This window comes from Athene noctua, chromosome 2 (genome assembly GCF_965140245.1).
Source record: "Athene noctua chromosome 2, bAthNoc1.hap1.1, whole genome shotgun sequence".
In the NCBI taxonomy this organism is placed as follows: Eukaryota; Metazoa; Chordata; class Aves; order Strigiformes; family Strigidae; genus Athene; species Athene noctua.
In genome coordinates this window covers 106,251,162-106,266,857 of record NC_134038.1, presented here as the reverse complement: position 1 = coordinate 106,266,857, position 15,696 = coordinate 106,251,162, and the positions used below count along the sequence as shown (strand labels likewise).

Genomic DNA, 15,696 nt, shown 5'->3' with positions numbered 1-15,696 from the left:
GGTATACATTTAAAAGCTGCATATTATCTTATGCCTTGTTAAGGGTAGAAAAATGTGGGTTACCTATGAAAATTCCAGGTGTGTTTGGCAGAGCATATGTAAGTGTAGCCAAACACATTGAAGGCAAGCCACCCAATCTCATGTTCTGCCAGGAGGCTGGAGAATGGATGAAACAGTGTGGCTGACGCCCTGGGGGAGCTGGGAAGGACACAGAGCAGCAGTTTTCAGCTCTCCCTATTCATCCTAAGTGATTAAGTTGCTTTAGTATCAGAATGATAATCTGTAACAAAGTCTTATTTTAACATTCCTTTAGTACCATCTCTTTATAGATATTTGTGGTTTGATTTTGAAAAGCTATTTGTTTTACTGTGCCTGCCTATAGGGCTGGGTGGATCATCTGTGTGGTGTTTAGGGGCTGATCCAAGTTATCAGAGCTACATCATAATCAAGAAGCTCAAAACAAAATTCTCTGCTTGTACCTTCTGTAATGGAACATAAATTAAGCTCTTTTTAAAGCTGGTTTATATAACCTTTTTTCCCCTATTGCTGCTGGTTATATCTCAGAATACAGTATTGAAGTTTGGGGAGCAAATTTCTGTCAGAAGGCCACATACATAAGTGTGTATATCATTACAAATGTGGCTATGATAATTTTTGATCTCAAACAAATGTTTATTTTTTAGGATGTGAACACCTTCAGAAGGACCATGGAGTGATAGTTGATTACAATACATCAGACCCACTAATACGCTGGGATTCCTATGAAAACACGAGCTCTGATGGGGAAGGTGAGTAATTGGATCACATGAGACCAAGGCAGAAACTTTCGCAACTGTGCCAGTGTTTGAAAGGAAGGAAAGCTCATTTGCTTGAACCTAATGTGGCTCACTGATGTGTTAAGTACTTGTCTACCCTTCCCTGTATAGCTTTAGTGGCTGTAATGGAGAGAAAGCTGTAGTAGTTGTTCAAGAGAGATTCTTGTTAATGCACTGAATTGGACTGAGACACAACTGTTTGATGTGAGTTAAATTATTATTTGCAAATTTTCTTAAATTTCTTTTGTTCTAAAACTCCTAGTTGAAATTCTAATATAGAATTTTAAGACCAAGAAAATGACGTAGCAAGTAGTTAAGCTTTCAGTACTTACTGTGTTACCTGGATTGTTGCAGGAGGTGCGCTAGGCTGTAAAGGATGTGGGCATTTGTGTATTTCTCCTCATAAATTTACTTTCTTCTGAATCGCTCTTTTATTTCTTAGATTCTTCTTCTGTAATCTGCTGATACGTGCAGAAGATGAAAGTCTCCAGTAGATGCCTTCAGATTCTGATTCTAGTCAATGCTTTGCTGATGCCTTGCTTGAGTGAATGTTGTGCTTTTAATGGACACAGTTTTCCTGTAAAGACTTACAATGTCACACCTGTGTCTGCACATATCAGTTCACATGCAAACCTGACATTGTTCCAAGTAAAAACATGAGAGAAACACTGAATAAATGCCAAAGTTCTTGTTTTCACAACTCTCCTGTTACAAAATGAGGGAGAGGTAGAGCTAGGATACTTAATTAGCTGCTCTCTAGGCTTAGTTTCCATTGATTTTTATAATTTGAATTCAGCACTGACCATCTAATGGCTACATGAGGGTTTTGGGGGCAGAGGCATACTGGGAGCTTGACTTCTTTCCACTGCATCAGTCTTATACAGGAGTACTTCCTACTCTATAGCTGACTCGTATTTGCAGAAAACTAGGGGAAAAAAAGAGTAGAAGAAAACCATCATTTGGCACCGTTACATGGGGTAGGTGGAGTACTCCATAGGGAGTAATCAGAGGTTTTATAGTTGGATAAGACTGTGGAGTATCTTAGATTAGAAGGACTAACATCAGAGTGACTGAGTCTTGGGTGAAGAAGATATCTCAGTTTCTGCACAGGATGCTTCCATATAATGTGCTCCCCCGCCATCTTCTTCCCCTTCCTTTTTATATACATAGCCTTCAGCAAGCAATGTATTGATGTCAAATATTCTTTAATTGCTAAGACTGTTTGGATAGATGGATTTTACCTTCCAATCCTCTTGTATTTCATTGTAGGTACAGGAAATGGAAAGCAGAGATAAATGTGTAGGCAGCACACTGTTGGAAAATACAGAACTATATGCTGCTCATTTCCTGTAGAAGACTTGATCACAGATCATTCAGAAGTACAACTGCCTTGTTTCCCTGATGTTCAGAAGTCATATATGTCACTTAATAGTATTTTATGTCTAATTTGTGTGCACAACATTTTTAATTACATGAGATACAACATAAATATGGGGCGTTAGCATAGATTTTGAGAAGTTTATTGTGCATCCGCAGAGAAATCGCTACAGTTGAGCTAGACAATATACCATAAGAACGTGAGTTGTATCCAGAAATTCTTTTCTCAAGCATTTAGGAGGTGGGGATTTTACCCTGTGATGCTCAACAGTCAAATTGCAGGCAGACCATTTGTCTCTGCGTAGGCTGGGCAAAAGATGAGGAGGGGCTAAAGCATATACACAGGGGGCAACTAGATTTTTCTTCTAAGGATGAGATCTGTACTCAGCAAAAGGTGATCTTAGTCTGTTGCTTAAGATAAACATAGATTGCTTAGATCTTTTACACAGGATTTATAAATACTAAGACAGACATCTCTTATGGCTTGTTACAGCAGTTGAATAATGTGTTATTTGCATTAAGAAGATGTATTGAGTCCTAGTTTTCACCACAGGTGAGAGACGACCACTAATAGATGCTGATTTCACATGCAGAAAGTGAAAGTAAAAAACCTTAGTCTGAAGCCTTTAGCTACAATCCTGAAGGCAGAGAATTTTTTCTGTATCTCAGAAAAGATTAAGGTACAAGATGTGGTGCATGTGATGCATAACATTGATGGTATGTTTAAGATTCAGGGAAGTCTTATATAGAGTGTCTGTTTCAGATCTATTCCATGTCAAGTTAAACTCCTAGTGTTATGTGGGAACTTGTCTTCAAGGTTTTAGTTGTACCTGTTTTCCCACAGGAATTTCAATAGGAATAATGAGATGTGAGTGTGACAGATGATTCCTCTATTACAGTTATACAACTTTTTGTTCATTTCAAAAATGTGTGCCTATGAAATTCCAGATCAAGGTGGGCATGAAGGCTACAGCAGAGCTTTGTGAAACAGACAGGATTTGCTTTGTAGGTATACATGTGTGGAATGGCTATTTCCAAGCTTATGTGTTCAAATGGAAGACTAGAAGTCAACAGAAAAGCAGTATGTCTCTTTTGAAATCCTACACCTATTTGGCCTTGTTACCAAAAGAACAAAAGATGAAAGGACATGATAAAAGAAAAATGTACCCAAAGTATCTTGGTTTGTTGGCATGATACAGTATTGCAGACAGAAGTAATTGTCTTTTAAATGATCTTGAACCCTTTGATGGTAATAAGGTTGTGTACATTTGTGTTGAATATAGTTAGACTTTGGACAGTTTGCTCTCTGGATTTAGTTCCTTATCCCTCATTCTTAACAGTATAGGAATTCTGACAATTGCAAGGCAATAAATTATTTTAATTTCTTCTCATAAGTACTGTTTGTCTTCACATCCCTTGAGAAATGTATGTTGCACTAATGGTCCTCCATAACAGACTGAAGATTTTAAGTTTCTAATTCTAAGTATGTATCAGATTTCCTCCTTCTCAAGCAGTACATTAGCACAGAGACTTCTGTTATGCTGATTTAAAAGTATGCAGTCAAACATAGGAATTGGAACCACAAGAATCAGGTTTTCCTGCTGCCATGTAGAAGTCTGAGATAGTTGCCATTGGTTTTCTTATGGTTTTAAAGTCATGGTACTCATCAAATCTTGTGTGTGTTTTGTGAGCAGGAAGGAACAAAAATTACTTCTGATCTTGCTGAGTACTCCATATTTTTTTTTTTCCTCAAGACATCACTTACCATACAATAGATGCATATGGATTTACAAAAGGTTGCTCATTTGCTGCACTATAGCAAGTTGACCACAAAGATATACCACCTGTGACCACAAATGAGTAATATCTTCTGTCAAAAGATTTAAATGTGTCACAATTCCTCTTGATAATCATGTTTTTCAGTTTATAACTTGGATGTTGTAGCTCACATACTTTTCAGCTGCACTTCACTGTCTGGTCTTCCTTTTGATTGCTAGGGTCATATATGTCTTTTATATTGAGACTGGTTTGGGGATTGGGATTGTTCATGATATTATTTTGGGAGTAGTTTGAAGTTGAAGTGATGGCCTAAACTAATGTGGGCTTACTAGCTATTATAATTAAAAACTAGTAAAAGCAATTACTGCTTGTAAGTATGGCATTTGGGGCAGGGAGAGGGGGAGTAGTGGTAAATGAGGGTGAAGTATTTTCTATGGGAACAGAAAGTTGAAAGAAGCAAGTGATCCCTTCCCATTCCCTGAAAAACTTTTCATATGCTTTACACTTATTACTATATCTCTCTAATACCAAATGACAGGTAGTTTTGGAAGAGGCTTCCCCCTGACCAGAGGGAATAGGGAAATAGAAAAGGTTTGACTTATCTTCTGTTGAGGTTTGGGGTTTTTTTTAGTTCTCAGTGATAATTTTCAGGTTTATTACTTGCGTAGTAAGAGATACTGTTTATAAACACTCCTGCTGAAAATGCAACTCTCCTTTTGGATAGGAACCATCAGTTTTGTGGAACCCACTGGCAGTTCCTGGTACAAGCCTGAGCTCTGAGGTCGTGTGAAAATAATATTTGAGATACTAAAATAAGAAGTAAAGGTATTGCCAAAATGCAAAAATTTGTTTTGATAGAGAAGGTGAATAATTGGAAGAAAAGATGACTGATGCTGTTCCTTTTGCACTGTCTATGTGTGGTTTATCGTAGGTTTATTCCAAGTATCCTGATAGCATGCTAAGATTATTCTAGAGAGAATGAATCTACCATGAAGGAACAATTCTTTCTTAAGATGATGACTCTGGGATGTGTGTGACTGAGATGCTATACTGCCATTTGTGTGTGCAGCATTTAGTTAATTTAGATACAGGATTTTTTTGTTTGTTTGTTTTTTAACAAAGAAAACTGGTGAGCATCAAAGGTTATAGTTAGCCAAAATAGCATGTGTTTTAGTTTGCCTAAATCCAGTGGATTGGTAACAGAAATGCGCCTGTTTGTTGTTCAGTGTTCCATTTTAAGACATTTCACTTATTTTAATGACCACTAAATCCCTCTGCACTCTTTTGCCTGCCAGCTCTACAGTCTGTGGAAAGAAAGGAACATGCGCACATGTTAGAAATAGCTTAAAATTACAAGAGAAGGACTTGCAGCAAGTCTTTACAAGGCAGGAACTTCAGTTCTCAACAGAACCGTGCTATTTGTTTCCTAGCTTAACACTGTTTGATAATGAGAAAAGAAACAACTTTGGAAACAAAAGGATGTTTTTAATTCAAGCCAAATAGGGTAGGGCTTAGTGAATCCAAATTCCTGTATCTGGGGAGTGTTGCTTCACACATATTCTAGTCCTCTGTAACTGTGATCAACAGCAATTAGTAAAAAATTGCCAAATATTTATAACTGGTTTGCTCCAGCTCTTTTTCTCTTCATAAAGGAAAGTATCCAAGAAGTGTCTCCAGGTAGGCAATAACCAACATTCTGGTATGCACCCATGTCATGTGATTAGATGGGATGTTTGACTTTTATTGAAATTTTTTCTCCTCTTCAACCCAAAGTAAATAGCTATTCAGTAGGGAGGTGCCCTCTCATGTAGTTAAACACTTGTTTTCCCAGAGGGCCCCTTCAGTATTGCAAAACTCAAGGGCTGAGGCAAAACTGCCTGGCTTTGGTACCTTAACAGGAATGCAGATGCCTACCAAAGAAAACAGCAGGTTTGATGCCATTTCTGGTGAGTGAAGCTGAAGGATAAATTGATAGTGAATAAATGGTAATTCCAGCTTTTAGTCACCAGCTGGATGCAATATTCTTTAAGACAAAGAGAGATTTGTTAGAAGGTAAGGCTGAAAAGGTGTCCTGCAACAATTTTCCCTCCTTCTATTTGACAGTGAAAATAGAAATAGTTATAGAAAATAGAAAAAATTACCCTATAAAACGCTGCGAGCTTGACAGAGTACCAGATCTGCCTTGGAGCGTCTGCCTTTCATTGAATTTCTCTGAAGAAACTTATGTCTTCTATTTCTTGAAGTTTTGTATGTTTTGGGGTTTTTTTTGTATATATAATTCAAATTTGGTTAGTTGTCTTAATCATGAGGCTGACGATGAGTAGCAGATAAATTAATATGAAATGGTTCTTTTTGTATGTCAGTAATACTGAATTCAAACGTAGAATTACAAGGTTTCATTTCTACCTCTGCAGCAATAGGAAATTCTCTCCTTTAATATAGCACTGGTTGTAACAGTACTGTAGCTTATATTTTTTTTAGCTCAGTAAGTTAGGAACTAAATATAAAGTTCATGCAGGTGTTTTCAAGACTGTGCTTGGTTAGCTAACATTGCTCTGGACTGTAATCCATTCTCATATTCTTGGGTTTTAGATTTTTTGGTTTTATGGGGTTTTTTGTTAAAAAAAAAATAAAAGTATTAACCGTATTTTGAATAGGTTAGTTAAGAGCTGACAGTGAAGTGCAATCAGGGTCCAGACTTTCAAAGGATTTACTGATTCAAAGTGACTTTTTTTCGCTCATTTTTAAAGAGTACCTCTTAAGATATACTGAACACCTTTTTGAAAGTCTTGTGTGTTTACTTAAGTGCTAAGCCGAGTTCCAGAGCATGGCCTGTCAAGTTCTATTGAAAAATATTTTTTCCTTTTACTCAAACATGTGAGCATATCAATAAGGCAGTGTCTGAAGTGAGGAATTATGTGCATTTTACTTAGTGTACAGGGACATGGATTTTGCTAGGTACCATTTGTCAGTTCTGCTGACTTGAAATTTACTACAAATAAAACCAGAAAACCCCCCAAAATGTTAACTGCCAGAGAGGCGCTGTTATACCTAAGATAAATATTTTAAGTCTTATGTTTGAAAACAAGAACAGAATAGAATCAGGGTACCCTAGGCATTTACCTTAGGCCCCTGTTCTTTTCCATTAGCGTTGTTCCTCTGACAGCCTGTACTTCCCTTTCTATTTCCTATGAATTCCTTTGCATTTATTTTTTGTCAGCTCCTACTTACATATTCTCCTGTAGCTTTTCTGCCTTTCATTCTCCGAAGATTGTTTGGGCACACTTGCCTCCATACCCCAGGTATCTATGAGCAGCTCCTCGTATGACCTGTGCTCCAGACCCTGCACCAGCTTCGTTGCCCTTCTCCGGACGCGCTCGAGTCATTCAATGTCCTTTTTGTAGTGAGGGGCCCAAAACGGAACACAGGAATCGAGGTGTGGCCTCACCAGTGCCGAGTACAGGGGTAAGATCCCTTCCCTGTCCCTGCTGGCCACGCTATTGCTGACACAAGCCAGGATGCCATTGGCCTTCTTGGCCCCCTGGGCACACTGCTGGCTCCTGTTCAGCCGGCTGTCGATCAGCACCCCCAGGTCCCTCTCTGACTGGCAGCTCTCCAGCCACTCCTCCCCAAGCCTGTAGCGCTGCTGGGGGTTGTTGTGCCCCAAGTGCAGCCCCCGGCATTTGGCCTTATGGAAACTCCTCCAGTTGGCCTCAGCCCATGGCTCCAGCCTGTCCAGGTCTCTCTGCATAGCCTCCCTACCCTCCAGCACATCAACACTCCCACCCAGCTTGGTGTCATCTGCAAACTGACTGAGGGTGCACTCGGTCCCCTTGTCTAGATCATCAATAAAGATGTTAAACAGGAGTGGCCCCAAAACTGAGCCCTGGGGGACACCACTCGTGACCGGCCGCCAACTGGATTTAACTCCGTTCACCACAACTCTCTGGGCCCGGCCATCCAGCCAGTTTTTTACCCAGCAAAGTGTGTGCCCATCCAAGCCTCAAGCAGCCAGTTTTTCCAGGAGAATGCTGTGGGAAACGGTGTCAAAGGCCTTACTGAAGTAAAGTTAAACAACATCCACAGCCTTTCCCTCATCCAATAAGCAGGTCTCCCTGTCGTAGAAGAAGATCAGGTTTGTCAGGCAGGATCTGCCTTTCATAAACCCATGCTGACTGGGCCTGAGCATCTGGTTGTCCCTCATGTGTTGTGTGATGGTACTCGGGATGAGCTGCTCCATCAGCTTCCCGGGCACTGAAGTCAAGCTGACAGGCCTGTAATTTCCTGGATCATCCTTCCAACCCTTCTTATATACGGGCATCACATTGGACAATTTCCAATCTGTTGGGACCTCCCTTGTCACCCAGGACTGCTGGTAAATGATGGAAAGCGGCTTGGCGAGCACCCCAGCCAGCTCCTTCAGCACCCTCGGGTGTATCCCATCTGGTCCCATAGACTTGTGTATGTCTGTGTGGTGCAGCAGGTCACTGACTATCTCCTCCTGGAATGCAGGGGGGTCATTCTCCTAGTCTCTATCTTCTGGCTGAAGAGGCTGGGTTCTCTCAGTACAACTAGTTTTGTTATTAAAGACTGAGGCAAAGAAGGCATTAATCACCACAGCCTTTTCCTTATAATTCACTGCCATGTTTCCTCCTGTGTCTAGCAGCGGATGGAGGCTCTCCCTGGTCTTTCTTTTGCTGCTCACATACTTATAGAAACATTTCTTGTTTTCCTTGATTGCTGAAGCCAGACTAATTTCTAGGTGGACTTTAGACCCCCTGATTTCTGCCCTTTATAGCCTCACAGCATCTTAGTACTACTGTTTAAAAAACAATGTCCAAATCAGTATCTCCTTTCATGTACAACTGCCACATGAGAAACCTCTTCACCCAATCTTACAGCCTGCTTAATGGCCCAGGTTGAATAAAGTGTCTTGAAAGGCTAACCTCTGCTACAGGTATGTGTCCCTTCCCTGCACCTTTTTCCTGAACTACACTTCCTCTCTCTTGTGAAGGCAATAGGGCATCCCACCTGTTTAGGTTCATTAGACAAGGAAAAATAACCTTCATGATGATGTAGGTATTGGATATCTTTTGTTGCTGTAACACCTTACCTGCTTGGCAGTAAAATTAGCATGGCAGCATTGGATATTGACAGTGTAGCTGGAAGAAACAAATCAAAATGCCTTAGTACAAATTTGGATTTGTTGCTTGCTTGTTCTGTAACTTACCAGAAAGAGAAGCAGTTTAAGTCCCCTCTCTGTGTCTGCACCCAGGCACGCATACACTGAACTACCTTGTGCATCATGCTGTCAATGTGAGTATTCAGTCCAGTAACCAATGAAAGTGACGGATGACACCAAGTCAAATTGTACATGACACCATGTTGGGTGGGAGCGTTGATCTGCTTGAGGGTAGGGAGGCTCTGCAGAGAGACCTGGACAGGCTGGAGCCATGGGCTGAGGCCAACTGTAGGAGTTTCCATAAGGCCAAATGCCGGGGGCTGCACTTGGGGCACAACAACCCCCAGCAGCGCTACAGGCTTGGGGAGGAGTGGCTGGAGAGCTGCCAGTCAGAGAGGGACCTGGGGGTGCTGATTGACAGCCGGCTGAACAGGAGCCAGCAGTGTGCCCAGGGGGCCAAGAAGGCCAATGGCATCCTGGCTTGTGTCAGCAATAGCGTGGCCAGCAGGGACAGGGAAGGGATCTTACCCCTGTACTGGCACTGGTGAGGCCGCACCTCAATTCCTGTGTTCAGTTTTGGGCCCCTCACTACAAAAAGGACATTGAATGACTCGAGCGTGTCCAGAGAAGGGCAACGAAGCTGGTGCAGGGTCTGGAGCACAGGTCGTACGGGGAGCGGCTGAGGGAACTGGGGGTGTTTAGTCTGGAGAAGAGGAGGCTGAGGGGAGACCTCATCGCCCTCTACAGCTCCCTGAAAGGAGGGTGCAGAGAGCTGGGGATGAGTCTCTTGAACCAAGTAACAAGTGATAGGACAAGAGGGAATGGCCTCAAGTTGCACCAGGGACAGTTTAAACTAGATAATAAGAAGTATTTCTTTCCAGAAGGGGTTGTTAGGCGTTGGAATGTGCTGCCCAGGGCAGTGGTGGAGTCCCTATCCCTGGAGGTGTTTAAGAGTCGGGTTGACATAGCGCTGAGGGATGTGGTGTAGTTGGGAACTGTCAGTGTTAGTTCAGTGGTTGGACTGGATGATCTTCAAGGTCTTTTCCAACCTAGACTATTCTGCGAAAGTAGAGGGCATCATCAGTCATGGTGCCATTTTCACATGATGTAAGAGTTCATGCTGTCTCTTAAATGAATGCTTGTACTTCATGGTACTGAATTCATAATAATGTCCAACTTCAGCATAGAAGTGGTTGGAGTTTTTTCAGTTTTTTAGACCACCATGAAACAATAGAAAACCTTTTTTCTGGTAAATCCTTGAAGTAATCAAATTGTTCATAGTGACTATTCCTGGCTTTGCGTGCAAATACTGTCAATTTTGCTGGTCCTTTCACATCATGCATCTTGCCTTTTTTGGCCTGTTTCCTTTTCAGTGATTTTGTTCTGGTCCTGCTTCAGGATTTCATCTAGCCACTATACCACTTCCTTCATAAGATGACTAATGATTTAGTGGTGTTCACCCTTCTTTCCCCATTGGGACACATTTTCTGTTCATTACAAAGGCCTGATGAGTTTCAGCTTACAGTTTGTGAGAAATGTTTTGTTTTCTTTTGCTATGGAGGTGCTTTGGTCAGGAAGTCTTGGTTCTATAATGATTCTTCCAGCAAATTGGGCATGCATTACTGTTGGGATTGGAGTTGTTAGTTTTGTTGAGAGTGATATACTGGTTAAGGAAACATACATGTTAGTTTCTACTGTTGAATACATACAGCAGGTATTGAAGAACTGAGGACACTTTGTAGAAAGGTTTCTGCAAGAAGCTGCAAATAGTGGTTCTCTTTAGTGATCCATACAAAGACATAGAGGTTTCTTCCCCCTTGCCTATGTTTCAAAGTGGTGTTAATACTTGCACAACCACTTCATCTATGTGTTGGTGGACTTTTCCTTGGCTTTGGAAAAGAGCAGAATGAAAGACTAGCCCTGCTGAGTCCTACAACTTTTGATTTCAGTGTCTAATTTTTAGGAGCTACCTATAATATTCAGTAGTCTGTACAGAATGAAGCATACCACTCTTAAGTGTCCTTTTAACTCTATAAACCACAGGCACTTCTGATAGTAATATGTGGCTGAATAAATTCCCCAAACCATAATTTTCTTTTTTTTAAGTGACCAAGAGCAGAATTATAGCAGTACCAATAACAGTAACAGCTTTTAGTGCAGTTAGCTGTAGTGTCTTGCTAGTTTTTCAGTAGTACCTTTTAGTTCTAAGTTAAGCTTTCCTAAAGATAGTACACTTGTTCATGGATAGATCCCAGTAAGCTGTCCTGGGAATCTCTACCCTTGCTCCAGCAGTTGCACTTGTTGAGTGTTAAATGTTTATCTGTGATCCCATCTCTTTAAGGCTTCAGTTCTTTGCAAAGATTTCCATGAACATCAGAGACCTTTGGGCCAGACTGCTAAACAGTAAGTAGAAATTGAGAGATGGGGCAGACTTCAGGTCTGCCTGCTAATTGATGATAGCTCCCCTAGATTCTGCTTTCAAACATGGACAGTATTTGAATGCTGAGGAAGAGCAGCTATTTAAAACGCCTTCCAGACTGAACAGAAGGAGGCAGCTTTGAGTAAGCAGAGGCAAGGTTTTTGTCAGAACCCAGGCCTACTTCTCCTTGCGGACATCTTCTCTTCAACTGTGAAAGCAAAAGTTGCGTTGCTAGAGCACTTCTATGTTGTTCTCTGTGTTCCTGGAGTCTATCAATATATAAACTCTTGCCTGCTTAAAGAGCAGGTCTTTTTTTCTTACTAGGCACAGGTGGAAGCACTGTGGCATAATCACTTAATTATTTAGGTTGGAGAAGCCTTCATCTGTACAGTTTCTCATATGGCCCTGGGCACTGAGCTGTCTCTCAAGTAGTACAGGCTAGACTCTCTGGGTTCTTCATGTTTTGTTTTGTTTATCTTATTCTGGACCTTGAAGAATGTTTCCTAATCTGTTACCCATTTAAGAGACTTGCTAAACTTCCGAAGCTCATCTTATGTTTCTGGTGCCAAGCTATTCCTTGCACTCCTTTTAGTAAATACACATAAAACATTATTTGTAGAAAGAACTTTTGTTTCGAAGTCATTTAGGCACATTAGAAATTTTCCACCAAAGCTACATACTTTATTATGTTAGTATGTGATTGTATTGAGCATGTGTAGATCATCTTCAAATAATATTTCTGATTAAGATAAATACTATAATTATTAGCATTTGAGGTACTATATGTTACTTTTACTATTGCTGTAATACCTGAAAATAAGCCACAAGTATCATGTGTCCCAGTGCAAAACCCCTTAAGTTTAATTAGTAAGTTAGGATATCAAAAAGCTCTGCTAAATGTATCTGTACCTTAGCTTCCCTTTCTGATATGTGGACTTGTTTAGAAACACCTGAAGATCAGTTTATTGAAAGCACTATAGAGTGGTGGAGCAATTTTATTAATAATGGTAATACTGTTAAATTACACATTCCATACTCAACAGAAAGCGTAAATTCATGATGTTGACCTTTCAGACAGCCCTTTTAAGCCTTTTCTTTTTTTACTGTAGTCCTGTTCAGTTTTCAGCAACCGTGTAGTCATCAGTGGTTTTCTGCTGCTTCATACTTAATGACTATAACTAATTTTTGCTGGAAGCCTAACAGTATAATAAGAGAAAAGCCATGACTCAAGGTGAGTGTGCTGTTCTAGCTGTAAGGAAGAATAATTGTGAATTCTGTATTTCATCATTTGGAGTACACACTTGCAAATTAATGGAGTGTTCCCTAAGATGAGCTTTGGTTTTGGAATGAAGGGAAATAGTTTCATGTAGTTCAGTAACTTTGTGTAGTGTTTTGTAGTTATGGTGATGTGTCTGTACCATGACATTTTGTTGGTTTTTTGCTGGTTATCCAAGCCCAACCTACTTTAAGTCTGTGCTTAAAGGACTGAGAAAAGTTTGCAGAAATAGAATCAAAATGACACAGAGATACTAGCTTCTGTATATCAGGTTGCAGTAAAAAATGTATCAGTCTATTCTTTGTACTTTGGATCATGGCACAAGTATTATTTTCTTTTGATTCCAAGTGGGCAAGTGTGGGACAATATATTACAGTAGTATTGTAAGAGTGAGTCTGTGCTGGTTGGCTCTGCCTGTGTTCCTTGCTGGCTGGACAACAGCCAGCCTCTGGTCGGGAAGCTGTGCTTTGTGAAGCAGTTTTTTTCTTACTCCAGAGTACTTGTAAAATCATTGAGGTACAAATGTGATCCTTTTGAATAGCTGGGAAATATACAGTAGCATTTGCACAGCATAAAGATTCTGTAGGGTCTTGGATGCCCTTTCCTTTGCTTCTCAAAAGATTCAAGTTTTAAGGACCTCATGTGAGCCTGGGGGTCCTGCTTGTTAGTATTTTGCTAACAGCAACCCTTTCAGTTGATTTCCTTTCAGACTGTTTGTTCACTTTTTGTTTTTGTGATACATGCCTTGTTTTCTTCAGCCTCCTTTATTTTTCTGTTAAGAGTCAGGGACTTGAGTAGCATAGCAAACCAAACAGCTTCCTGATGACTTAGCTACTGCTATTTCATGTTGGGAAACCAGGTCTTTAAAATGAAGTGCATATATGAACATCAGCATTTACTTGGATGTCTTGGATGCTCAGGGAAAGGAAAAACAGTCGTAAAAGATTACTTCATACATTTTCCCTTTCTTTCCAGTCCATTCTGTGATCCTCAAATTATAATTCTGTAAAAATATTTTAAGGGATTGCCATATGAATATTCATGAACTAGGAATTTACCAAATTAGAACCTACTTTTTATACCACAATTTGAGAGTTGCACTAAATGCAGTTTTACGTCTCCAAATTATAGCAAGCACCATGACTGGGCAGTGCAAAGTTCTAAAATGATATGGATTCACAATTCTGATCCCTATCTTTTTCCCAAAACTTTTGATCTGTTTGTTTGCATGACCCTTCTTTGCCACTCTGTGCCTGACCAGGTATCATCTGTACTCACAACAGTCAGCATAAAAGCTTTGAAGAGGCATATATTGTAGCCTTGCTTACAGAATTTAAATATTCCATACCTGAACTGGACCAGACTGGCACACCAGTAATCTGATAGTCCTCAGATGTCGGAACTTGCATGCGACCAGAATTACTCAGTACTGCAAAGTGTCCCAGAAGTCCTGGAACTGGTAACAGAACATCAGCAAAACTGGTTGAGTGATACAGTTTGAGAACAGTTTCTAAACATGTCCGTGGATAGGTTTAACCTGTAGTTTTAGAGGGCTTGCATGAGTTCTCAACACCTTGCAATGATTGTGTAGAGAACCGCTAAGGCTATCTAGAACAATAAAATTTCAGCAGCATGGTGATCTGTCTGAATGAATTTGTTGCAGGTAGGCTATCTGTAGGATAAATTAAATTATATGGAGCTGCTATTACCTTGTCCAGGTTTCTTCTGGTAATCTAGGTAGTGTAGTGTTCAGCCTCAGCCTGTGTTGAAGCGTGCTGAGGGCTAATGGTCCAAGATCACTAGCATGCATGTGCAGTGCAGGCTTATGAAGGAGCCCAAGATTGCTTGAATCAAGGAATACAGCTGGGTTTTTTTCCTCATGAAGAACCAAGACTAAACTTGCATCTTAAGTGAGACTCCTCAGTTCACAACAAGAATTTTCAATATACCTTTTTGTTTCTTTTCCTATCTTCAAGGCAGATGCTGGAAGTTTCTAGATTACAAACAATTCTGCCGCCATCTCAGAGGAGAGAGCCAGTTCTCTAGTTCTGGGAAACAGAACAGAGTCTGTCAACACTGCTGGCATAGCTTGTGTTGTGTGGTTTGTGTCTTTTATCAGAATCCTGTCTGGTTTTATGTGCAGCCATTTACTGATTTGCAAGAACAGCAACACTTGGACAGAAAAGTGTGTACATTCTGAATTAGGTTTGAACTTCTCTTTCATAATCAATGAACAGGTAGATGTATTTTGTGGATGTAAGAGCCACTTTTATCCGGTATTCAAATGAGAAGTTGTTAAAGTGTTGACAGTCCCTGAAATAGAAAATCAATGTTGTCTAGGGGCATGGCTGTCTGGTGGCCATACATGTGTACATTTGTAATACTGCTGAGAGAAAAATTATGTGGGCTGCCGTGTGGTGAGATATAGCTATTATTAAAGGAGGAACTAACAGTCTCACTCCCTAGTTTGAGCTGATTCATTCCAGAGACAGGAGTCAAAGTATGCTGGGGTTTGTGAGTTTGAGAGCAGCAGCTGCTACATAAAAATAAGCATTATTGCTGCAGGACTTCGAGAAAGCTTTTCTTGCCTGAGAACTCCAATAATATACACATTCTTGAGGACATGGATGAGTATCAGACCTGATTGTTAAGTATGGAAGAACATTTTTCTAAAGGCTTTGTTTTAGGAAAAAGACATCAAAAGCAAGCAATCATAGGTGTGTGGCTAAATGATCTGGGAGCTGAAACTCACTCGGCTTCATTTGGATATTGCAACAGACTGAGAAAAGAACGACTGTAAGGAAATAGCTTGTAGACAGAATTACCTTTTCAGCCAACACATTTCCAC

General features: G+C 40.4%; 1 protein-coding gene across 7 annotated transcripts in view; it reads left to right on the top strand.

Moving 5' to 3' along the window:
- TNS3 (tensin 3) overlaps positions 1 to 15,696 on the top strand; it is a 240,535-nt gene that overhangs the window by 145,023 nt on the left and 79,816 nt on the right. For all 7 annotated transcript variants that reach the window (XM_074899804.1, XM_074899806.1, XM_074899803.1 and 4 more), the window contains one exon: positions 684 to 788. In XM_074899804.1, the coding sequence (XP_074755905.1) occupies positions 684 to 788 (105 nt within the window). The remainder of the gene's footprint in view (positions 1 to 683; positions 789 to 15,696) is intronic.